At 45.6% G+C, this 27,149-nt stretch overlaps 1 protein-coding gene across 1 annotated transcript in view; it reads left to right on the plus strand.

Annotated features, from left to right (window-relative positions):
• The window catches only part of si:dkey-112m2.1 (transmembrane protein 132D), a 141,379-nt gene that overhangs the window by 18,607 nt on the left and 95,623 nt on the right, over positions 1 to 27,149 (plus strand). Inside the window, exon 2 of the mRNA XM_048258410.1 lies at positions 22,606 to 23,545. Within this exon, the coding sequence (XP_048114367.1) occupies positions 22,606 to 23,545 (940 nt within the window). The remainder of the gene's footprint in view (positions 1 to 22,605; positions 23,546 to 27,149) is intronic.

The raw sequence follows: 27,149 nt of genomic DNA on the forward strand, positions 1-27,149 counted from the left end.
AGTTTGACATTAAGAGATATGAAATGATCATTATGGTAAGGAGAGAGGCAGAAGTGGCAACGGGAGCATATTGCAGTCCTTCTCAACTCCTAGCTGGCGGGGGCTATCGATAGCAATGAGAAGCACTAACATCCATTCAGCCTCCATTCAAGCAGGATGGATTCAGGCAAGGGACTAGAGAGCTTTGATCACATGCCCCCTCTTCGGTGTGTGTGTGTGTGTGTGTGTGTGTGTGTGTGTGTGTGTGTGTGTGTGTGTGTGTGCGTGTGCGTGTGAATGAGGTTGCGACCCTCCGGAGCCCTTTTCCATCTTTTGTATATGTCAATATGTGTGTGTGCCTGTGTGCGGTTGTGGATGTGTGTTTGTGTGTGTGTGTGTTAGGGCTGAGCGATATTATTGAAAAATACTCTATATCACAATGAAATTATTCAACCTGGAAAACAATTCATATCAGTTAATATGGATAATTATTGACCATTTCTAGAAGCCTAGCAACCAAATTAGCATATAACCAAGGTGGCTGGAAGATGAAAAAAAGTTACCAAGCCAAGCATATGGTTTTCATAACTTTAATTTGTCTGAATCAAATACTGCTTTCTTGAGTAATTTTCATGGCATGCACACTGAGGCTAAAGGGATACACTTGATTATGTTAAACTTATTTTATCATAAAACATGTGAACAGACTATCAGACTAAAAAAACTAATCTGAATGGTTTGATGTAAGATGGACGTCTCTGTGATGGAGATCAGGAACTCTGTTTAGGTCACGGAAGCTATCTAGAGAATGAATGAGGAGTGCTGATGAAAGACATGGTGGTGCTTAAATTATATAATCCCAGTACCCAGCTTAATGACACAGAAGAATAGCCAAGACTTGCTATGTATTCCATCTGGCTCTAAATCCATTGTCATGACAAGGCTATCATGAAAAGGTCAGCATTCATTCTCCCGCCACGATTACAATCTTTATCCACACTGTTTGATCACATGGTGATGGTACAACAGAACATAGGATACTTTTGTCATGTTAAAATGGGCTATTTATTGCATGCAATATTATCAAGGAATGTGGTCATGATGGGTGGTGGAAGAAGGAGCCAAGGAGGGAAAACGCTTGAAGTTTATTTATGCATCTGAAGTTTGCAGATTTGTCATGAACTTTCCAGGCAGTTTTAAGGCAATGCATTTTAATCTAACTATCGAAAGTTCTATCGAACTATTTTCTAATTGCTATTGTTGAACTGTCTTTTGTGATACATATCGCTACAGTTTTATCGTCCAGGCCTAGATTGTGTTTTCTTTGAGAGAGAGAGAGAGTATGCAGTTTTGCATGCGGCTCAGGCTTACACGTAAAGCTTTCTAAGAGCACTGCAGTTCTCTTCTTAACAATCTCTGATCATCTAAGAGACAGCCCCTCCATGCATCCTGCCAAAATCTAAAAGCTCTCCTCCTCCTCCTCCTCCTCCTCCTCCTCCTCCTCCTCTCTGGCTCCTCCAGGGGCCCAATCCTCTCTTCTTCCCCGACTCTGGCTCTCCAAGCTCACTGACTGATGAAGGATGCAACAGGCCTCCTGGATCTTCTCCTGGAGTCCACTCAGCCGCTCGAACGCGAGAATGACCATCGGCCAGCGTGGCAGCCGCCGCTAGCAAATGCTTCTCGCGCGGGCTGGCTTCCCTGGCACCTTGTTAGCTATGACCCAAGCCGACCACTTTAGGCGCAACAGTCCACAGCACCAAATGGTGCACGGTGCCAGCACTTGGCTCTCTTTTCCCCCATGGGAAAACCCACAAGATGGCTTCCAGAAGGTGTGGGTGACAAGACAGGACTGATGGCTTAGCACAGGTGGCATGGCGTGTGTGTGTGTGTGTGTGTGTGTGTGTGTGTGTGTTGGAAGATGCACCTGTGGATCAGGAGGGAACCAATGGCTGTGGTATGGGGAGTAATGTATCTGCAATATGTAAGTGCGTTGGGATTGATCAGAGAAAAAAAGTGAAGTGCACCTGTATCTTGAGAGGGAGCCGAAGGGTGTAAGAGGACGGGTAATATATATGTGTCAGTGAGGTAGCCTCTGATGCACTGCTTGTCATCTAATCGGCTGTTTGGCACTCTGCTGGAACATCACAGCCTTTATCGGTCCTCCTGCCAATGAGTGTGTGTGTGTGTCTGTGTGTGTGTGTGTGTGTTTGTGTGCCTGCCTGTGTGCATGAAAGAAAGGGAACACAAGGCTGTATGTGTCAGAGAGAGACTATGTATATGCATAGTGTGAAAGACCGGGTACTCATGAATGCGTATGCTTTTTTCTCCCTTTCTTTGACCATGAGTCTCTCTCTCTCTCTCTCTCTCTCTCTCTCTCTCTCTCTCAGAGCTACAGACACGTTTGTGTGATTCTGATGCTCATGACTCAGTTTCCTTAGATAAGAGGAGGCTATTTATTTCTTAATGATACGGGCATATAACTCAGCACTTGTGGCATCAGAGTGGAATCGCTGAGACAAAAGCAACTGGGACTGAGCAGCTGAACAGTGAGAGTCTCATCTGATTTCTCTACTTCACTCACTCTCACTCTCTCTCTCTCTCTCTCTTTCTCTTTTCTCTTTCCATTTTTCTTTCTGTATCTGTTTTTCTTTTTTTCTCTTATTGTCATTCTCATTACATAGCTCCCACTGCTTTCCATTTGAAAAGGATGTATCCTTAATTTCAGTTTACTACTTCTGAATCCTGAGCCATTTATTTCAGGCCCAACTACTTTCCTATTTGGTTGGGCATTATCAATATAGGAGAACTTGAATAGCTCATTCGTAGAGTCTAAAAAGCCTTTTGTTGCGCTTGGTCATAAGGTCCTCCATTGTGAAGAAAAGCTGTTGATCGTCAAAGAAATGCATTATGCCACATGAAAAAGCATTATAATAACGTCACAAACCTAAAATGAAAATATTCCCTTCTGTTAGTGGATGCTGTCACTATATAAAATACTACACAAAAACTGTGTAGTACTGTGGGCCGAGTGGTTGGCATCATGAATATATCGGTCACACAAACACTGAATTTCACCATCACAGACATCAAGAATTCAGAGAGATGGCCCATGAAGTCTGCACACATCAGAAATACGTTCAGCAACCAATTCACACATTCGCATTTCACACACTTTCCCAGTGACTATGTCAACTCAAGCACATACAAGATGCTTCATACTGTATGCACCGGCGAGTTCACATGCACACAGGCGAGTTCACATGAATCAGTGTGTGTGTGTGTGTGTGTGTGTGTGTGTGCGTGTGTGTGTGTGTGTGTGCGCGCGCGCGCACGCTGGCTGTTGGGGTGCACATGAACTTGAGAGACCACCCGCAACCCGTCCACGGCAATCATCCCTCAGCAAAGAGCAGAGGGAGCAGCCGGAGCTGTCAGCGTGGCGGGGCGAGGCGCCGCTGAACTGTGAAGTCTCTCGGCTGGATGGCGGCCCTGCAGGCTCGCATCGGGAGGCGTGTAGCGGGATTTGCATGCAGAGCACAGCGGCGCAGCGCAGCCTCCTTTTGTGGAACAACAAACCCGGGCCGTGGCCGTGGCGCAGGGAGAGCCTGGCATACTGCCGCACACGCCCGCGAGACAGAGAAATAGAACCCCCCCCCACAACACCACCACCGCTCTACAACCTCCACAACCACCAAACCACCACTAGTCACCCACCACCCTGGGGGCGCTCTCTCCCTGAGTGAGAACACAGTGGTGCCCCCCCTCATGCTGGCGGACACAGACAAGGGGCCGCAGGGGTTCTGGGGGGGGTTGGTTGTGGTGATGGAGTTTTCAGCGTGCTTTAGTGGCCAGAGGTGGAGAGAAAGTGGCTTTGTGCGGCGCGAAAGAGACCAGAGGGAGGAGAGGGAGCGATGATTAGGAGAGGAGGAGGAGGAGGCGAGGAGAAGAGAGGAGACGAGAGCAAGTACATCAGCTGGCGATGGGTGCTCACACAGACGAAGAGGCGCAGAGAGGTATGTTGGTACTCACAGAGAAAAACAAAAGAATAATGAAAGAAAAGAATAACAGAGAGAAAGGAGTTTATATAAGACCCCATAGAGGAGGAAGAGGAGGAGGAGGAGGAACGGAGGAGTATCAGATGTGGCCCTATAGAAGTGTATGAGATGCAGAACATTGTGCCCTGGATAGAGCCCCACACACTGCTGGCTGGAGATGGAGGAGGAGAAACAAATTGCACATACCTACACATCACCACATGTGACTCTCCACCACTGCAGAAGTGGTGCCTTGCTTGCTCTCATTGCACAGATTGGTGATCTTGAACGTGGAGTCTGCGACTCTAATTCGATATCCTGACTCGACCCGGGGGACCGCTCCTCACGGCTCCCTCTGGCTCTCTGTTGAGTGTATGCACTCCAAAAACACACTGGTGCTCAAACACAGTTCTGGGGCTGTAAATGGAAAACAAACACAGCAGCTCGGACTGAGCCATAAACAACTCCAGCCCATTAACAACCTGCCGCGACACACTACTGGACCTGGGACATGCAAACCCCTTATCACAGACATGAGGGAGAATACACACCTTAAGTGCTACATGTCATGTTAGCTGTTCTTTGGGCTGTAATTGACTGTCACTTTGATTTGATAGGAATGGTAAACAAAACAAACTTGATGACTAGAGAAGGAAACAATGTAACAGGTAACAGCCGAGAGAAGATGAACAAAGCCTGCTTAGACAGCCTGACTCCAGAAATCTCTCTGGAACCTAAATTCCATACCAACATACAGTCATTTCAGAGGACCAGTTACTTCAGTGTGTCAGTGACCCTGACGAGACATGAATCTATGCAAAACCTTCCGTAACACTTAGCTTGAATGAGCTCTTTGAGTGCAAGGGCCCTTCCTGATTTCTTGACATAACCTAGAAGGGTTATAAATTAACTATGACCCTCTCTCTTGCCTGTAGCTGATGAGGAGTGAACAGCAAAAGACTCGCTCGGGTGCATGGGATCGGCTGGATAAATGAGAGGAGGGAAATGTCTTGGTGGATAAATTGACTTTCATAGGGTTACTGATAAAAAAAAGAAGAATCCAGCAATGTTCTTGGCGAGGATTAAAAAAAAGTTGGTGTTGCATAGATTCAACTGGTTCAAGATCAGCAGGTGTGAACTCACCCGTCCGCCTTTTGACAAAAAAATATGAGGCAAGTCGGCGATCCTCAAAAAAGCGGGTTTCACCTCTGCCTTCCTGATACCATTACACTAAGGCTACACTCGGCCTGTGCAGGGATTTCACTTCAAATTTTGTCTTATTGCATTATGCTTTTCATCCATTTTGCTGGCCCACTGTGAGTGAGGTTAACAGAGCACAAAGCTCAAGAATGAGTGGACTCTCCAGCCTCCGCTGGGTGGTCAGTGGAGCAGAGAGGAGGGTTGCTGGGGGAGGGGAGGGGGCTTAGGCAATGGCACAGAGTACCACTGTAGTATGGGAAAGGAACCATACACATGAACAGCGTTTAATACCAGTGATATTAATAATAGTGATATTATTAATAATATTAAGTGTTCAGGTTCCAGCAAAACATCCTTTAACAAAAATAAAATGAACATTATGTTGTCATTACACATGTCATCACAGTGTCTTTGTTATGCACCATAGACTGATGTATAATCTTTTATTGATTGTTTTATGATGTTGTTGTAAATACCAATGTCTGTTTTGAACATATTTTAGCAAAGCAACTTGATGTGGGTTAGATCAGTGTAGCGCTAACGATCTGTTCTTATCACTGTGCATACTTGGTTTTGGGTGAACAACACAGAGGTAATTCTACGTAGACTGTAGGCTCACTGTATAATCATTCACAGGTCACCAGGAAGCAATTGAGGCTAAAACCACACCAATTTATGAGCCCAAATCAGACCCATGTTTCTCCAATGCGGCAAATTTGTTTCCTTGAAACTCTGAATGACTTTGGCTTCCCATAGGTGTACAGTAGTCATTTCTGGTCAAAATATTGCAAGAGTTCACATTTTTAAGAGTGTGGAGTCTCCTGTGTGGTGAGAGAAAGAGAGAGAGAGTGTGTGTGTGTGTGTGTGGTGTGTGTGTGTGTGTGTGAGAGAGAGAGAAAGAGAGATAGAGACAGAGAGAGGGAGAGATGGGGAGTTGGTGGGATGTAGGAAGAGCGAGTCACTGAAGCAGAGCTGTCTCACGCACAGGCCCCGCTGTTGTTCCACCACCAGTCATCTGTGTGGCAGCTTGTTACCGGGCACCGCAGGGGCATTCCCTCCCCACCTCAGCCCTGCGTAAATGGCATCACGCTTGGCGAACTCTCGCCAAACAAGTGTCGTCCGCTGGCATTCATCTCTTGGGACTGACAGCAGAAAAGGAGTGAGGGCTGGTGATTATAGCCCGCTAACCACAGCCTAGCCAAAAAGCATGCATGGCAGATGTAAATGGATTTGCTAGGCGTTCATTCTCTCTGTCAGATGCAAACTCTGCTCACTCTATTCTCTGCTCCCTTCTCCCCGACTCTTATGTGGATCTGGTCATTTAAATTTGAGTGGGTGAATTCGTTGTTCTGTTTTGTTAGGCATGAGATGGTAATGGGAGGCTTGGCTATTGATTGTGTCATTAGTTAGACAACAATTAATGGGTGTAAACAGGCTGGAGACACACTGATTTGGGTTTCAATGTCTATCAGAGTCCATAGTGTACAAAAGGTTAGTGATCTTGACTCTAGGTGGAGTCACGTGGTACACCCGCCCAGGATGGCTGCTTAAATCGGAGCGGAGCTCGTTATTCCTCCAAACCCTTATAAAAAATACTGTAACGTCGATAGATTCGTTTTATTTTGGTCAAGATCGTGCAAATACAGTGGGATGAGTCAGAAAAGTCATTATTTTACGCGCAACCAGCCGTCTGCCTCGCGAGGGAAAGTTGCTCACAACTCCCAGGCTAATTCGTTATCTGTAATGGCTGAGTCACCTGTTGCATCCAGAGTTCATCTAAAGATAAGGTTGCCACTGAGTTGACTACTATAAGATCTATTCTTGAGCAGCTAGCTCATGACATGAATGCGGTGAAAGGTGGTATCGAGTCTCTTAATGAAACTGTGAGCAACCTCGGCACTAGGGTGGAAGAAGCTGAGTCAAGAATATCCCGGTTAGAAGATGAAGAGGCTAAAGCTAGCTCAATTAGAAAGGACGTGGTGTAACAGAACCAAGAAAAACTGACGGCGCTGGAGTTCCTTTTAATTCCTCTCTCTCTCTCTCTCTCTCTCTCTCTCTCTCTCTCACACTCTCTCACACTCACACACACACACACACACACACACACACACACACACACACACACACACACACACACTGTCCCTTTCTCTCTTTTCAACATTTCTCTCTTTATCACCTCTGCACCCCTCCCTTCTTTTTGGTCTCCTCTGGAATAAAGTAGGCTGAGTAAGGGCCGAGGTTATTACCTGATAAGGAGCCGTCATTGTGAGGCCATTCTGAAGTCATTTGCTGCTCTTTGTATTGCCATTGTGGTGCCATTTGTATTCCACTGTGCTATGCCATTTCTCTATGTGAGCATCACACGTGAGCTAAGACGGGGGATGAGGAGGAAGATAATTTTCTCTGAAACGAAAGAGAGGCGAGTTGAAAACATTGTTTAAAGACACACTGTATTCTGCCTAAAAAAAGAGCATGCTCAAGCTGGGCTGACATATTGCCTCTGAGATCACATTTTGATTCGCTCCTTATTTTAGATTGATGGATAATTTTTTTTTATCCCTGTTTTCACCGCTCAAATGGAGAGGCATTTCAGAAGTAGGAAGTGTAGGGGCTTTGGCTTTGACTGATTAAATTGATGCTGTGATTACAGAGACACTACAGAAGGCGGTGGCCTCTGAAGTGCGTCCGGTGGTACTGGCTCTGTGTGACTGTCCTTTACGGTCCCCCTTCAAGTCCACATGAGTGGAATTCTTTTGGCTTGGTGCTTTTTTTTTGTTGTTGTTTTTTTTGGGTGCTTTTGAGGGAAAACTTAAGCGCTTTTAGGATAATAAACAGAATTAATTGGTCTGCCAGCAGTATGAGGCGGGTGTGATGGCGCGCCTGCCCGCGTCTCCTCGGGATCCGGGCTTGATGTGGCACCCCTGGCTCCGCTTGAAATACTGCGCACAGCTTGTTTGCTTGGATGTGTTTCATTAGCGCCCCCTGATGAATTAATGGACACTGCGCGTTTTTGGTTGGGGGGGTGCAGAGCCGAGGCGTTCGTCCAGCCTCCTCCACCACCACCGGCTCCGCGGCGGCTATCCGCACGCCATCTCTGTATCACCGCCAGGGTGGATCATTACGGCTCAGTCGCATTCGTTACCGTGTGATATTCTAGCAGTGCATCAATAGCAGACCCCGAGGTGAAACCAGAAAGTGGGACAGTGGGGATAGTCTCCAGCACCAGCAGCACACAATTACTGCAGTACAGCACTCCTGCAAAAGCTCAAGATGCTCTTCTATTTGAATATCTTTGTGTGAGCTCCGTGCTTGTAAAGATGTATGCTAATGCTCCATCTTGTCACCTTTTTGCCCGCTGTGGGAAAAGAGCATGGAATAGGACATGGTTTGGTAAAAAAAGAGGATGCACTTTACAAGGCCAAGCTGTTTCCTGAGTTTCATGTAGGTTGAGCGTGGTGCATTCACATGCCAAATTTATCAACCAGCTATCGACCTATGTCGACCTTGGGTCTAGTGCCCCTATATTTCACGTTAGGGTGATGTACCATGAAGAGACAGGTTTTTAAAGAATGCCTCGGCGATATAGAGACATTTTACGAGGCGGAGGTGGATTTTTATGACTGACCATAAAGAAGGGGAAACTCTCTGAAAAGCTTTTTCTCAGCAAAAACCAGAGGCTCTGAGAGGTAATTATGGGACTTAATTCCCCCCCCCGCTCCTCCTCGGTGGCTCACACAGGCGCTGAGAGGAGGATGGAGACATGGAAACTGACAGCAAGTCCTACCCTCAGAGAACGGCGGGACATTTTTTTTTGTTTCTGTTTTCTTTTTTGAGGTCTGGGAACAAAGAAATGCCTCAATTCACAGTGGCACTCTGTGACGAGCATCAGCCGCGCTGAGGTTTGAGTCAAGTCTGCTGCATAGGCAATGGGGAAAACAATATATTTCCCTCTCTCCACATCTCTCTCTCTCTCCCTCTGCTCTCTCTATCTCTATCTCTACATCCCTCTCTCTGTCCCTCTCTCCCTCCCTCCAAGCAGTCAGGAATGACACTAAGGGCCCTGTATTTTGTGTGTGCAGACTGTCACATGCTGTGCTGCAACATACTGATGTTGTCAAAAGCTTCAGTGTGCATCATGGTATTATTCAGCCAGCCACACATACACACACTGTGCTTTGTTCAAGACTGGGAAGGTTGGTGCAACGGGATGGAAGTGCTGCATAAGATGTCTGGAGCATGTCGAGAATCAGCACTTGTGCTGACACCTAGAAAACAATACAGGTATTGAAACGGCTCAGTATTTTACTTTATGTAAGTAAAATGCATGTAGATGTATTATATTTTTCTGGACTTCTCATCACTGTTCAGTTTTCTTTTCCATAATATTTGCATACAGTTAAAATCACTTAAATTTGGCAAAATTGTCGGCCCCACTTATAATGGGTATGCAGAATTTAGCTTAGCCTGTCAAAAGTAAAGGTGCCTATCATATAACTGTAAATGTGATGATACAACAAAAAAACTCACAACAGGTTAGACATTGTTGAATTGTATCTGTATTTGTGGTATTATTTTAAGCACAAATATAATAATGTCATAATTTTTGCTGTCATCTTGGAATTTCTTTGGCCACTTGATCAATTCTCATCTGTCAGCAATGTGCTTACAGCAGCAGGTGTGAAATGAGTCATACACTGTGAAGGTATATATTGATCATTACACGTGCCTTTTATTATTATTCTTCACTCAGCCCATTTACACATAAAGTGCCGATGAATGTGCCTATTCAGAACAGAAATGGAGAGTGCTTTTTATATAGGCCCCCATGTCCTTGAGATAAGTAGCAGTGGCTGAGTGGGCTTGTTAATGAAAATACAGCTCCAGTCCTTGAATATACTTCAAAATATTCCCACGATCATGGACTAAGATCCAAATACCCTGGCTTATATGAGTCATGTGTTTCTTCAAGCAGTTTGAAAAAAACTGTTTGTTGGCAAACTTAAGGTATCGAGATATCTCTGTAAGACACATCTCATCATTAGATTTAAATCCATTACATTTTATTTACAAATAACAATTGAAATGGTCTCCAGGCATTTTACAGAGCCCAGAACTTGAGACACTAAATGGCAACTCCAACCAATAAAACTACAGAGAAAATAACTGAATTACTTCAAATTAATTGCATTGTAAATGACGGCGCTAATCTAAGGTAGACAGTTGAATTTAATCACATTATCTTAATAACAAACTTCCTCACAAGTGGTCAGCATTCTCACTGCATTCTCATTGCAGTATGTTTAGTCCCTTCTGTGCTCAAGGCATGGAATACTAAATCTATTGCTCAAAAAGAACCTCAGCCAAACTGTTTCCTAATCTTCATGCCATATGTGAGAAGACGTCATGGAGCCCTCAATGTCACTTATTCCCTCTTGCTGGCACAGCTCAGCATGGACCTTTTTAGTTCCTCCTCTGCATCCTTTTTTGTCCTTTGAGTACATTTGGACAGTCATTTTTGTCTTTGAAAAAGCCATTGGTAACAATTCAGTCAAATGCAAGGGCTTTTTTTTAAGCTCTGGCTTGATGAGTCATCCAGCTGGATGAAGGATATGATGCATTCCATTAAAAAAGACCTACAATGCCAAGCAACTCTACTGAATTGTACCATTTTTTAACGACAATTTGAAAGTGCATTTTTGACTGTTTTGTTTTTAATCTGTGCCATAGCAATCACTCACAAATATTTTAAATTAAAGGGCATAGAGACAGAAAGGCTGTGCACAGTGTAGCATCAATTCTAAGTCCATTGTTATATTGTTTAATCATTGTTTCAGCTGTGTCAATAGTTTTGTCTTTGTTTTGTTTGCTTCTTCAGTCATGCTCAGGATGCCTATTTCTTCACGATCACATCTTATTTATTTCCAACATGCCTGATCCCTCATGGTATACTGAACTTGTACTGTATGTGATACAGTTGATCCATACAAGATGATAGCTGGATATTTACCAAAGCTCGCTCCTCTCTGGACAATTCACACGATGAGTTCAAATGGGCTCATAGGTGTTTTCTGTGTATGTTTGGGACTTGATTTAATGGAGTCAGGCTTGCTGTTGAGGTCTCATCCAGACAAAAACCTAATCAGTGCAATCACTGTGAACAGGTTTTACAATAGAGGTTAACAACTTCCTGCCAAGCTAGGTGGAGAGAAGTAATTAATCTCTATGCATGTGCACATAATAAATACCATGATGTTCTGCACATCAATTGTTTAACTGGCGTGGGCGCAAGACTCAAGTCCAGGGGCTGTTTTTGACCTCCAGAAACCTCCAAAGAAATGTAGTTTAATTCCAGCCTGAACCAGTGGTGTCTGCCCTCCATCCAACCACACCACAAACAAATAACCTCAAGGCTCAAGGATCTGAAGAGCTCTGTTGCTACCACACATTCAAAAGGAGACTTTCATAGCACTCAACCATGACTAGTTCACCACAGTACCATGTCCATGCCTCTGTGTTTGTCTCGCCCAATATGACTTAAGGCGAGCATTACACATTTACTTTGCACTGCTTTGCACTTGCTCTGCTCTGCGTGAGTTTTATCTCCTTGTCTCTTGCCATTGTCGTGCTGGACCTCCCGGAGCTCCGTGGTGGCAAATAAAATCATGTCTGTCGCTCCCACTCGAGCGGAGCACATTAAGTGTGGGAACGGGCTGCCACTCGGCCGAACGCGCCACAGTTGCCGCTCGGTTGGGCCTGCGCTACGGGCAGTGACTCTCCGCGTGCACCTCCGAACGCGGAATTACCCATAGGGCCAGGGCTGTTGCCACTGACATATGCCTGATGGATGGTGAGGCCGTAGGCACACAGAACCGGATGAGAACGGCATTTCTTTTTTCTGACATTTTATGCGGTTCTGCTTTGGCAAGCAGACATGGTGTGTGTGGGCGTGTGTGTGTGCGTGCGCGTGTGTATGTGTGTTTCAAAAGAGTGGCCTTTGGATAAAACAGCAGAGCATGCTCAGAGGCTGGCTAATAACACAGAGCAAGGGGTGAAGGGGAGACAAGAAAAAGAGATGAGCGATGACGACGATGATGATGAAGATTTCTGTGATGTGAGATGCGTAGGTCATCTTTGTGATGTGAGAAGATTACAGGCATATCTATGATGTGAGAGGTAGATGACCGTGGTATAATAATAATAATAATAATAATAATAATAATAATATTTATTTATATAGCACTTTTCAAGCATTGAGCACAAAGTGCTTACAGACAAAGTGCTTACGGTATCCGTAGGAGGAGGAGCCGGACATTGATATCTGTGATTTTGTGAGTGGTGATGAGACTGAGGATTTTGACAGCTGAGAAGCGAAGATGATGGCGTCTTGTCACTGTGAATGATATTAATGACAAAGATGAGGGAGAATAAAGAAATTGGTGATGGTGAGATTATATTGAATGAAGTAGGCCTGATATACTTTTACTACCTACCGAGATACTCATGCCTTTAATTCACTAAAATTATATTCATTGTTAAATAACTTACATGAAGGTTGTCAGGTTTCAGAGTAGATCCAGACAGATATCAGGTTGGTTCAGAGTAGATCCAGACAGATATCAGGTTGGCTTTGATTACTACTAAATATTACCGTCATGCATTTTGCCATCTTAACAGGAGACACCCTCATTATGGTTTCAAAGTCTCAGCATGTGGCTTCCTCAGTCTTAAGCACAGTGATCTAGGCCATGAGCGAACCTTTCATGATTTCACCCTGTTCCTAGACTTGAAAATAAAACTGAAAAGCTAGCAAGTGGGAAATGCTCTCAATTAACACTTGCTGTAGGAACAGAGTAAGAAATAATTTATTTGTGTAAGTATCACCTTTAATTAGGTTCTTGTTAAGGCTCTTCTCCTTTTCTTTGTCCTACCTTTCAACCTTTTTTCTCCCCCCTTCTTCCTCCCCTGCGGTGACTATAATGAATTGCGGTATGGAGTGGACAAAACCTTATCATCCATTACTGTGCATCAGTGTGTATTCTTACTATTCTAAAGCTATTAGTCACTTTTTTTTACACCCCTTTTGGCAACTGTCCTCTGGCAGGCTTTGCTTTTGAATCTCTCGTCACACCTCTCTGTCTCTGCCCTAATCCACCGTGCGTCTGGCCTGGAGGCTTGATGTTTGACGGAAATGGATTTACCTGCATGTTATTAGCACGCACCTTTCGCGCCGTCTGTCGTTATTAGCGGCGAAGGTCCTGGCTCCGTCTGCTGGCAGGCGTGGCCCATCCATCATCGTTACGCGTTACATATGTGTAGGATCTCCCCAGCGGGGCAGCCTGAGTCAGCCTGACGTGTGTGTGTGTGTGTGTGTGTGTGTGTGTGAGTGTGAGAGAGAGTTGGGTGGGGTTGGATTGCGTGAGAGGGGGAGATTCTTGTGCTGCCTACTCTGCAGTGAGAGCTAATGTGCAAAGTCATCCTGGCGAAGTTTGGAACATTCGGAGATTGCTGCCCCTACTCAGCCTTTTTCCCCCCCTCTCTCTCTGTCCCTGTTCTTCTACTAGTTTATTTCCAATAAATGACCCGTTGCCCCCCAAGTCAATTCTCTTCTCAATTCCCTGCCTCAGTACAATGTGCTGGTACTCAACAAGCAGTAGATGAGATTGAAGTGTCATAAAAATCTCCCTGGAAGGCTCCCAAACCTGCCTCCCTGCAGAAGGTGAGCCTCCGGCACCCCCACCCCACATTGCTTCCCACCTACGGCCTTCTGCTCTCCGCCATTCTGTCGCCTTTCTGGGGAAGACGAAGCACAACGCACCTTCCTAACCGCTGGCTGTTACTTCGCCATTGTTCTATGCTCATGATACATAGCCCAGCAGGCAGATTCAGCAAGAGATTTTTTTTTCGCAGTCAAGCATAACTAATTTTGGAGGATGAATTTTCCTCCATTAGTGTTTCTTGGGAGATGAGAGAAAAAAATCCCATAGCACGAAGGCATTATCTTCAGCTGGGAATGCATGTGTGTGTGTGTAGGAGGCGAGGGAGAGATTGATTTTAAGCATCCTGTTCAGGAGCAATTACGTCTAGGCTTTTAATTGGGACTGCTTGTGGTGACATCGTTATGGAATCAACAGCAAACAAACAAACCACGGCTTCTCCGTCAGCACAACTGTTTAGCTCCATTTGATGTGTTCCAACATGAGCACTTTCTTCCTCCTGCTGGACTATTTGCCACAGCATGTTGGTAGATGTCACATCATAATTAAAGATAAACACAAATCAAGTGTTCTTAGTAAGAACAAGCAAATGACCGTCAAATGACTCTCTGAAGTTAGGGAATTCGATTATGGATAATGACCACAGGTTGTTGTTGTTGTTGTTGTTGCTGTTTATGGCAGCAACTAATTCTGTTTCCCAGATATGACTGTCATTGGTATTCCCTGTGGAGGTGGGAGGCATTTTTTCATTTGCCTGTTTCCTACCATTTGAAATCAACTTAATTCCCCCCCCATGCTGTTTGCTCTCCAGCCTTACATGCTCAGAATGGGAACTGCGTGGTATTGATGCAATCAGAGGTTTGCATCTGCACAGTTGGCTGGGGAAATGGGAATCTCTCTCTCACTCACTTTCTCCCTCTATCTCTCATCCCCTCCCTCTCTTTTTTATTTATTTATACACAGAGACACAGACACAGGAAGGGTGAGAGAGAGAGAGAGAGAGAGAGAGAGACAGAAGAGAGAGAGAGAGAGCAAGAGAGAGAGAGAGAGCAAGAGACAGAGGGGTAGATTTACTAACACTAGCGCAGTTTATGCTGCGAATTCGGTAATAGCGCACGCTGTGGTTCCTCATTGTGCACAGTATTTATCAAACCAGCAGCTCATCTGGTAACCAACCTATCTCCGCCCTCTACCGCAATTTATGAGCGTCCACAACTGAACGGCATACTTTAATCACAAGCGAAGTTGAAAGAAGTTCGCTGATCACAACATTAAAATTAATCAAACGTTTAGCAATCATGAAACATTAATCCTCTTCCTCTTATTGACGCATTTAACCGTATTATGGATTGAAGCAACACCAAAGAGTTTTTTGTACCTTAATATAATGTTTCCAAAATCGTTTCAGTGGTTCATCAACTCGTAACAGGGTGAACGGCACTTCTGCATTCGCTTTGCGGCCCTCTATCGGCTATAACCGCATTATGTAAGTTTGCCAGATCGGGTAGCGGATCTGTAGTTCGATGGAATGAGACATAAGAAACTACAAATTTGACTTGCATCTGATGTTACAATTCATCATACTTTCATTAAATCGTGCAACATACTCTGCCATATCTGTGGACATGTTATTTGCAAAGCCAGTGCTAAATAAACAAATAGCATGCGTGCGACAGAGGAAAAGTGCTTTAGTGTTGCTTTAACACCTGCTTCTACCAGGCGGAAATATTTCACCACAAAACCCCAAAAAAACGTGCGTTTCATGGGCCTTTTTCGTAAATACAGGGGAATACCTAATTAGGTGCATTTCACGCTTCTCCTCCTACATTTTAACATGAAACTCCCACTTTCCCCCGACCCTCCTCTGAATGCATATGCATGACATAGGAAAACGCAATTTGCCATTTTCAGCTCCGGCGACAGACAGTCTGCGGTTTTACCCAAGTGTGGCCTTTTTGTAAATAGCTTGCATCGATTAAATCAGTCTTTGCAAACTATTAACGCCTGGAAACAGGCGCAAACGGCTTGATAAATCTAGCCCAGAGAGAAAGTGTGAGAGAGAGAGAGAGAGAGAGAGAGAGAGAGGGCGAAAGCAGCAAAAGTAAAGCCACATTGGATACCATAGAGAAACACATTTAGAGATGTATAGCCAGGGACGGATTAAACAAATATGGGCCCCTGTGCACAATATCAAAAAAGGCCCCCCTTCCCCCTGACCGCGACGCGTGCGAGCGCGTTTGCGCGTGCAAGTGACGTGCGCGTGCAGCCAGCACTTCTCTCTTTGCTGTCGCTGTGCAGGCTGGTGCACAATTTCACACAATGAAAATGTAGTACATTATGTCATATATTATAACTCAGGCCCACACAGAAATTAATTCCAGCAGCTGTTTTTATTATTAGGCTGTAATCTCCCTTTGCTGTCCAAACAGTCTACAGCAACATTTTTCACTAAAAGGACCGGACACAGTTGACATATCTGACGGACCGGTAGCAGGGACGTTGATAGTATTTTGTGAGAGGTGGTGCTGATCATATTATGGGGGGTTCGGGGGTGTCTCCCCCGGGACATTTTCGAAATTGTGGCTGTTAAATATACCCTTTTAACGCAGTTTGGAAGGGGCATACAAACTCAGGTGACGTGAACATTAGCTACCTGCATGATAAGGTTTTCACTTCACTGCTGCTTGACACTACCTTGCATGGAGACATATTTCACGTTAACAGTGGAGATGTTAGCAAAACTATAGCGTTTGGTAAATGGAGATGCAGATCATCTCCCTAATTAATTTCTTTGCGCAACAGCCCACATTATGCGCTCACTCCAGCGAGACGAGTGAAATAAGTGTAGGCCTATCTCTCATCGGCATCGCCATAGGCTATTTGCTACGATATAAGCTACTGTTAGGCCTACAACAAGTCGCGATTTATTAGGCTATCCAATCGCTATGCTGTTTTCATGAACATTGCAGGAATCCACTTCATTCACCTACCCACGAGTGGGTCAGTTTCACTTTCGCAAACACGCATACACATTGAATCTGCACTCATAGCCTACCACTTCCACCTAATGTTATGCCTCTATATTTTATGAATTAAGAAGTATTTATTCATCAGGAAAACATTTAGTTTATTTTTCTTTCGGTCCGCGGTTCCATAACACCATTCAGTTGTGCCGCAAATTAACAGACAGAAGCACCGGGCATAATCTAGCCTAAATTCATGGCATTTTTTTTTTTTTAAATCCGAGGGCCCCCATTGGCTGAGGGCCCCTGTGCACGTGCACACTTGGCACAAGCCATGATCCGTCCCTGTGTATAGCAAATGTCCATAAAGAATATTGAGCAAATGTGATCCATCTCTTTGCCAGTCAAATTGCCTTATTTCCCTCCATTCTTCAAAGACGAGGGTGGAGAAAATATGATTTTGCTTATCGATCGCATGACAAATGAGTCTGCCCCTGATGAAAGATGCATGGGGTGCCACGGGTCCCCTTAGGAATGCTCTTATTAACCCCCGGACACTTAATATACACACTGACCCCCCATAGCTACTCCCGCCCACACTCATACACACACACACGCACACACACATACTGTACATGCATACATAGTCCAACTCCACTCTAGCACCTTTCTCAATCACAACCTCCGTCAAATTCATTGTGTCAGTCTGGGGCAGTGTGAGCACTCACACCGATTACCATTATTATCTATCGGCTCAAGGAACTGGCATGTGTCCAGTTGCAACGCTCACTTTCACTTACTGCAAGATTATATGGATCTTTACTGATGCAATTGAGAAGATGGTGGCCCAAGGGCACTGCAATTACTTTGGGCTAAAATGTTACCCAGGCCGAGATGTAGAGCCTCAGGCGTCAGAGGAGAGGGAGATGGTTCCTATTAGTCAACGGCGCTTCCTCGGTCTCGCTAACTGCATCAGTGCTGCATCAGCGCATTCTTCTCTAAACTGGTTAGTACGGCAGCATTGAGCTGGTATTGTCTAGAATTGTATTTACTACCCCCAAGTGCAAATGTATGTGTTTGTTTGGAAGCCTAGAATGCTGGTGAAGCAGAGAAATATTACAGTAGTTGCTTGGTGATACAAATGTGTGTGTGTGTGTGTGTGTGTGTGTGTGTATGTATATGTATGTCTGTGTGTGTTTCTGTGTCTGTTTGTGTGTTTGTATGTTTGTGTGTGTCTGTGTATGTGTGTGTGTGTGTGTGTGTGTGTCTGCGTGCGTGCGTGCGTGTGCTAGTGTGTGTGCGTGTATGTGTGTGTGCGTGTACAACACTTGCTTCGAGGCACTTTGAAAATAGTTCTGAACTGTTTGCTTCCGACCCTGCTAAAATAACTTTCTAACTGACTCATTCTTCCGTCTGTCAGCATCCGTGTCTTTTATATCTCAGCGTCATTGTATTTAGACAAACCCCTCACAGCCTGTCGTAATGAAATAAAACATGGCAGTGGAGCTTGAGGTTCACATAAGTTACGCATTGTGATTGGCGCTGCAGGGAATATTTACAGTCATGTCAAGGTAGCCGGGCAGATTTTTCAATAGCGCAGACCTTTTTCATGAGAATGAGGTTGGTGACCCGCGCGTGCATATCAAAGCATTCACGGTTTCTCTGTCTTCATCCCTCCTCTTCACGGACATATTGAACTTTCTTTGAGGGGTAAAAAAAAAAAAAAGAAATGATTGCAAAGTGATTGTAAAATGTCATGTCAGGATGAACAAAAATGCATTATCAAAGAGGGGAGAAGCGTAGAACAACAATGAAGGACAAAATGTCAAGACTCTAGACAACATCACTGAAACCCAGATTTTGCCCACTGTTTGTGTGTGTCTGAGCCTGTGTGATTCTATTTGAGATAGTTGTGATGAGGGTGAAAAAGCTAAGGTTGATCATCTCTCCTGGGTGGCTTTGCAAATAAGCATTCAGTGGAAGTTTACCGTATAGCTCTCAATGCACAAATCGTTGGTGCCCTTTCAAGCACAAAACCTCAAATAGAAAGTCCTGGCTGTGATTATAGCCGACTATGGAAAAGATTAATTCTTAATGCTGAAGAATTGGTGTTTGAAATTGCATTAGTTTTCATCACTCTTAAGCAAAGAGTTGCATCTATGTAATGTATATGCAGACAGATCATCACAGCACTCAGGAGGATACATTGCTCTTAAAATCTTTAAATCTGTAAGTAAAACTGTTTTTGGACTAAAATCTTTGAACTGTCTATCAAAAGCAATTTCCAAGCTTCTTACTCTAGGGTTTCTGTCATCTCTCTTTTGGTAGAAAATTTATTTCGGCAGATTTTTTTTTCCCAACGAAGGTAGCTTTTAATTCTCAATCTCCATGTGACAACTTCCAAAAATTATACCCCATTTTGAAGCTCATTTGTAAGCCCAGTTATACATCTGTAGAGGGACACGCTCAGCTCTGACCTGACAGACAAACAGTAATTGGCTTGTAATAACAGAAAGATGTCCTTCCTGCCCTGCAGAGCAGAGCAGATACATTTGTGTGTGGGTGTGCATCATTGTGAAACAGTACTATTCATGAGTGTGTGTGTGTGAGTGTGTGTGTGTGTGTGTGTGTGTGTGTGTGTGTGTGTGTGTTTGTGTGTACAGTACATGGGTATATTTGAGAGCTATGTACATTCCCTGTTTGTGTATGTATGTGTGCATCCATTAGGATGCCTGCTTCTCCCCACAGTACACTGGCCTCTAAGCAGGCTTGAGAGATGTAGCTGTGGACTGATTAGATATGTCACTACAAGTACATGCATTCATGTGGAATTGGGTCTGGGGATAAGGGAGGCATTTGTGTGTGTGTGTGTGTGTGTGTGTGTTGTGTGTCCGTGGAGGCACCTCATCATGATGAGATGCTCTGCTCCCTGAATCTCTCTCATGGAGAACTTTTTAAACAGATCATTAGAGCTTCACAAGCTTGAACCAAAAATGATCCGGGATATGTTTTCCAAAGTAAAAGTAGCAAGGTTTCTTTGGCATCAGATTTTGGCATCAAATCTTCATCCTTATGCTCATTTCTAATGTTTTAAATCTGTGCTTTGGAGAAATAGCCCCTTGCTTATCAAAAAAGATTAAATGTTATCACAGTGGAGACTTTTTATTGGTTCTGAACTGTCAGCTTTGGTACAACTAGATGCCATTAAATTATAGCATGGAGAAACTCGCCAAAATTAGCAGCTCGCCAGGTTTCTTGGGAAAGATTAGTACACTGATAATCAATCACATGTGCTAGATTTTTTATCAGACTGATTAATCGGCTATTGAAAGTGGTGGAAGTCCAAGTACAGAAATGATTGCTTGAAAAGGTGAGCAAAGATGTGGAAAATAGATACATCTTATATAAAAAGTTGTGAGGATCCATTTGTTGAAAACCTTGCAGAAAGTTATATGATCTGTGTTTCTCCAGGGAAAAGCTGTTCCTCCTACTGCTCTTGTGCCTTTGGGTTCACTAAGCTTGATTTCCCATTTGCTTCCGCTTAGGTTGTTGTTGCCGGTCAAAATCTTCACTGCTATCCGGATGATATTATGGCACAGTCAATTTCAAAGTAAATTTAGTCTGTACCCATTTTTGCACAGTGGAATGACAACATCAGACATATATTGCTGGCATTGTTAATGCTACATATTCCATTTCCAAGAATGTGTCAATAGACAGAACTGGAATGGACTGATAGGGATCTTGTATGTTTGTGTCTGCTAAATAACAGCATGGCAGCCTTTGAAAGAGACATGTGGGCAATGAAGAACAAACTGCTGGACCTGACTGGTCTGAACAGCTGTACTGTTGTCAGAAAGACACAAGGTATACACCGACTCATATATCAGCTGGTCATCATTTGATATGCCCCCCCCCCCCACACACACACACACACACACACACACACACACACACACACACACACACACATGATGCTGATGAGGAGCTCTGGACTGTTCATCTCCCCCATAACGAGTCTCCGTCAGAGCATCAACTGCCCTCTGCCAGAGAGTTTGTGATAATCCCAGCGGTTGCTAACACTACTTTGTTGTGTTTCGGACAGACTTGTCCAAATTAGGTGTTATGCATTTACATTGCGGCGGCGGAAAAGCCCTAATCCGAAATGATTAAAACTGAAGCTCTGAGCTTAAAATGGGATTTCTTCCCTTGGACAGACAAGATTTTGGCAGGTCAACGGTAGTCGCCTGCGAATAGCAAATCTCTGGCAGATCGCGTGTGGCAAAGCTGTGCGCTCCACTCCGCTGCCAAGAAACCGAGCGGGTCTGGTCCGAACGGCGGTGTGTCGGTTGTGGAGTATTTGTTTTCTTTAAAAAAAAAAAAAAAAAAAACGTGGTACATACGGAAGGCCCTTGTAAGTAAGACACATCGAGGACCGGGATCCAAAACAACATGACAACTTTCACGGCAACCATTATTGAGCACCCTCTCTCCGGTGTCAATTATTGCGCGCTCAGAAAGTGGAAAGTATAACGATTCATCAGTTGCCCCGGGAGAGTCGCGCCACACACTCCTCGCCTCCCTCACCCTGCCTCTTTTGTGTTTGCGCACACTGTGCCCAGGACTATTTTTCTCTGTGCCATATCACTTTATGTTAAAGGCAATCCGCTATAATGGCACGGCATGGTCTGTGTTTCTTATTAAGATCGGGCTGAGATAGGCTTATTGTTGCAAATGTAATTAGTTGTCGCAAGATAAGTGAAATAGCTTGGGGTGTAATAAAACCCACAGACTCTTTTTAAATTTGTCCAACCAACTCAGAAGGTGGCATATGTTCCTTCGTTGTAGTTTCCACATGACTTGGTAGGCTCATTGTAAAGCCATAAACATTACCAAATGCATTTCTGAATTATATGTGTTAGATTTGCTTCTGATTTGCTTTTAGTTTGAAGTTTTCTATCTCCCAGGGGATTGATTAGAAAGAAAATGCGTGAGACTTTTCAGATGTTATACAGCTAGGTTTTCCTTTAAAGAAAATGTTTGCGAGGTGACCGAGCACACAGAAGGACCCGGATCATTCATATTTTGCCTTTTACAGCCGACACCGGTCCATCTATCTCCTCAGATGGCTGAGACCTTTCTTGCCGTCTCTGTAGGCGCAAACCCAACTGCTTTATCATCCAGAGCTGTGCCCAGTGCTGTGACCACGGTGCATGGACAGCCTGCCACCAGCTGTCACAACTCTCTCTCTCTTTCTCTCTCTCTCTCTCTCTCTCTCTCTTTCTCTCCCTGACGGTCTCTGTCTGTCTCTTTCTCTCGCTCCCTGGCCCAGACGTGAAATCAATGGGGCCTCTTGAGACCCTCCATCACCCAAAATATCTGCAGTGTGATGGCGCGAGTGTAGCGCGGTCGATAAGAGGGTCTGGCTTGCCGAGATGGGAATCGTGTAGAGTATACGAAACGGACTACCAGGAAGACATATGAGTATCACTTTAAAGAGTGGAGTCCTCTCTTTTTTATGTGATTGGGGATTGGAGAGTGATAGAAATGAAGACAAAGAGAGAGAGAGGGGGGGAAAGAAAGAAGACAAAGAGAGAGATAGAAATGAAGGGAGGAACCAGGGCACGCACAGGTCTTAACTCAGACAACTCCCCAGAGAAATAAAAGCAAAAATGACTAATCTCTTTTCCCCTATCCCTTTGTCCTTCTCTCTGACAGTGACGGACTGCAGGCTAGTGCTGGACGGCCTGCAGAGATACGGCCCCATGCCCATGTACCTGCCCGTCCAGTACCGCGTCCTCAACGCAGAGTCCACCTTCTTCCTGAAAGAGGCCAACCAGGACATCATGAGGAACTCCAGCCTGCAGGCCCGCACCGAGCTCTTCTTCATCCAGCAGGCCCACCGGACCCCGACGGTCAACGCCAGCTACGGGCCGTACTCCGTCCAGCAGCCCGTGCCCATGGACCTGCTCGGGCCCTCGCTGCTGGGGAGCTCGTCCTCGGCCACCACCTCGGCATCTTCCTCATCCTCGCCACCCCTCTTCACCTTCAACTGGAAAGTGCAGACATTTATCATCAGCGAGCGCATCTACCCGAGCTGGCCCAAGGTGCAGGTGCTCTTCTACGTGTCCGGTCGCGACTGGGACGACTACAGCGCGGTGGACCGGCTGCCGTGCGTGCGCATGTTCGCCTTCCACGAGACGCAGGAGGTGCGCGGCTCGTGCCGCCTCCGCGGCGAGCTGGGCATGTGCGTGGCCGAGCTGGAGCCGCTGGCCAGCTGGTTCAGCCCGCCCAGCGTGGTGCCCGGCAGGCAGCGGGCGCCCGAGCAGGCCGATGGCACCCCCGTCGAGCTCTACTACATGGTGCAATCCGTTGACGGCGGCGGCGGCGGCAGCGCCAGCGAGTGCAACGCGGAGGACTCGCGCAAGCCGGCGGGCATCCGCGCCGCGCCGCCCCAGCCCGGGCCCATGGGCTACTTTGCCGGCCCCACGCCCATGCGCCGCATCGGCAGCGTGCGCCTGTACCAGCCCCTCTCCGAGCTGCGGCTGGACAGCACATTTGTGGTGATGCTGCCCTCCAGGCCCATGCGGCAGCGGGAGACGGTGTCAGCTTTCCTGGCCGCCTCCAACCTCTCCCCGGTGGAGATCTTCACCCTGAGGTGAGTGCGAAGATGACACACGGGCACGTCAGTGCACCACCCTGGCGCCGAAGCGAGCCATTTATCTTCTGTTGTTGTAATTTCCCCTCATGTTTTATTCATTGTGTCTTGTTTTCTATTCTTTGAGCAAACTGAGCCAACTTGGAATCGGCGACAAGCAGATATCTCCTTGTTTTCCTCACCGAAACTGATAGAGGTAGAAATTAAGAAAACAAATGAAGAGCTAGTGTGAATTGATAGTAGCGTCTGCCAATAGATGCACAAATTGTATTAACGCAATTCTCTGTTCGCTTGCTGTACTTCGTTCAATTAATCTGAGATATGCTTGGCTGCACTCTTGGATTTAACCTAATTCAAAATGCATGCATTCTGTTGTCACGTGTGGTATGTCTATGCATTTTTTATTTATTGGGGCCATATGTTTGAACACTTGAAAATGTAATTCCCCATTTGAGCTGACACCACAAAAGGAAGGGAATTTTTTTTATTATTGATTCATTGAGCTCACAGGCGACTAATTAGATTATTTTTTTTATGTGATGAAAAAAGAAGGCGACACTTAAAGATTATGCTCTGTGAGTGCAGAGATGCAAATGAGCACGTAAGCATCAGCAATTACTGCTCGGGTTTTTATTTGGCCCGCGCTGCGCTGGAGGCGGCGGTGGTGATGGAGGTGGTGGAGGTGGCGGAGGTGATTGTGGCGGCAGCTTTAAATCACGGGTGGATGAAATCCTCTCCCTGGCGCTGACTGATGCTCTGACAAAGGCGCCCTGCCAATCTGTCACCCTGGGTGAGCCGGCGTATTAGGCCTCGCCACGTTTTCCTCGCATGAGTAATGATGAAGTCCCGCTCGCCAACGGCACTGGCGCTAGTTTTAAGGGGTTGCATCTATTTGGTTAGCCAGCACTTGAATCCTATGAAGACGGCTGTCTTTGCCCCCCCACCCCTTCATTCCTCTTGTCTCTACTTTCCATGCCATGTCTTTTCTGAGAGATGATCACAACTCTAGTCTCAAACTGACCACTTTAATCAGTGATAAGAACTCAGAGAAGCAGTGCCTCATTCTTCCTCAGTTTTCGGCTATGAAAATGTATGGTTGTTTGAATGTGGTTAAAGGGCCATTTTAAATGAATGCCGTATTGGGGGGGGGGGGGGGGGGGGGTTGTGGAGCAGTGGTGCTGGGCTTATGATTTGTGGTGCCAGGGAGGATTATGGGCTCTGGCTCAGCTACTTTGCGCCGCCGCGGCAGCTGGTATGGGTGTTTGTACTCTCACTCGATAAGATCCTTGAAAGGGTTTTTTTTTTGTTCTGTTTCCTTCATCGGCCGCTCCTTGCTGGTTAAATGTCTTTGTGCGTGCTCCAAGCCTCTGGCCCCCAGCAGAGACGGGCACTGCTCTGCTTTGGGGCGGGCAGCGCTCCAGGACGGCACCGATGTTTTTGCTGTTAGCAGTGGCCGTCTGAAGCCTGCTGATACAGAGTGTCTTTATTTCCACTCTCTCTAGTGTTCCTGGCTTGATTAGGTGTGCGTGTGTATGCATGAATGTATGTATGTTTGTGTGTGTGTGTGTGTGTGTGTGTGTGTGTGTGTGTGTGTGTGTGTGTGTGTGTGTGTGTGTGTGTGTGTCCGTGCATGTGCGTCGCGCGTGTGTGTGTGTTTACTGTCTACATGTGTGTGTTTGTGCGAGGTGAACCAGATCGCTCCATCTCCTCCTGCCTGTAGGATAAGCCACCCCAGCCTAGTTCTCCTGGTGTTTATACAGATATGATATGAAGAGCGAAAGACAGCCAGCTCCCGCTGCCTCCCTGCCCCCAGCCTGCTCAGAATAACCCTCAGCCCTACAGGCAGGCTAAGCACGCCTCGGAGCCCTTGTCGAGGGGTCCCTGTCGGACATCCATACTGAGGTCAGGCCGTGTGGAGCATAATGAGGCTTTCTTCGCTTTAAATTGCTCCTCCGCTGGTATTTTTTTCTCCCTTTTCACACGATTAAGTTTTGGTGCCATTCATAAAGGCAAGACAAATGGTTAGCCGTTTAAGGACCCCTGGTGGGAAAGTTTGTATTTGCTCAGCTGCAGGGAGATTTAGTAACATTTTAGGGGGGAAAAAATCCTGATGACTTGCCATTTTAGCAACAGCATTTGCTGTCCCACAGGCATCAGTCATTTTTTAAGTGTGTAAACACAGGGTTGTTGTTCTGTGCCATAAGCCCAGCCCAAGGTTGTCACAGAAGGACTCCGACTATGTTGTACATGGGGAAAAATAGGCAACATTCCTCATTGTTGTTAATGGGATTACACAGCTGCATTTGTCTTTGTTTTTCTAAGTAGAGGTAGGAGCGGAAAGCATTACCTTCTTCAGTGTGTGTAAAAAAAGATACAAGTGCCCTCGGGTTACAGAAGCAAAGCTACAATACCGCATGCCATTATAGCTGGCATTTCATTTCTTCACCCCCCCCCCACCTCACCTTCACACAAGCTGAGTATGCATCTACACACACACACAGAAGACTACACACAACTCACCTATGAATGTGCATGTATGTTAGACCTCCTCCCTCCCCCCTTGCAGCGAATGATGCCCGACTTCCTAGCTCATTAGCGTATCAGAGAGCAGTAACAGGTTGAGATGGGATTTACACCTCATTCATAATGTATATGGCATCACGCTCGCCTCCTGAACAAATTAACACCCTTTTCAAAGGATAAATAGCCCCAGCTGGATTGTAATTTTTGACTACACACTTTCACACGTTTCTGTCAGTCCCTCAAGGGCTGCTGATAATGAACACAAACAAATACTCTCTTTTTAGAGAGTGGGTGCCTTTGCTTCATCCTGTAGCGTTGAATTTTTAATGATTCACTTTTAGTCAAATGTCCTAGATTGGGGCGTTACATGAAGGGGGGCTCAAAGTGAATCTGGCCATTTGTTCTTCAGACACCTCAAATCCAAGTTCATTCTCATTCCATTCTACAGTTTTGAGAAATCTCTCCTAAATCCCTCTGTTTAAGACGATTATACCCGCAAGGTGAGAGGGGTGAAGAGTTGAAAATTGCATTTTTTTGGTACTGTGTTATAATTAGTTATTTGAAGGGGGTCTCTTATACTTATTATGCATACCACATCTCTCTCTCTTTCTCTCTCTCTAATTCTCCTGTCCCCCAACTTCTACGCCATTTTCAACAGAATTTTTCCAACCATGTATTTTTTTCCCCCATGAGCCCCTTTACTTTGCTGATAAGGATATTCCTTGTGTCGGGAGGGCTCACTGCGAGTCTGCTAGCTACGGGTACCAGAGCGGGCCTCTGAACCTGATTAACTTGCCAGAGCAGCTTATCGAGCAAATCCTCCCCATTCTCCCCTATACCCCTCTGGGGTCGCCCGTTCCTGTTTACTTTGGAGGCACAGACGCGCTTCATCTGGCTATTAATAAGTAATTAATGATTTGCATGCAGAAGGAAACTTGTTCGCTCACTAGTGCTAGTTTGATTCGGCTCTGTGCGGCGCCCGCTTCCACAAAGCAATCAGCGCGACGCCAGCGAATAATCTCATCGCACACATTTCCGCCTAATGATTTTTAATACTTCTCCTCCCATGACTTTGCGTGCT

Source organism: Alosa alosa, chromosome 12 (genome assembly GCF_017589495.1).
Source record: "Alosa alosa isolate M-15738 ecotype Scorff River chromosome 12, AALO_Geno_1.1, whole genome shotgun sequence".
In the NCBI taxonomy this organism is placed as follows: domain Eukaryota; kingdom Metazoa; phylum Chordata; class Actinopteri; order Clupeiformes; family Clupeidae; genus Alosa; species Alosa alosa.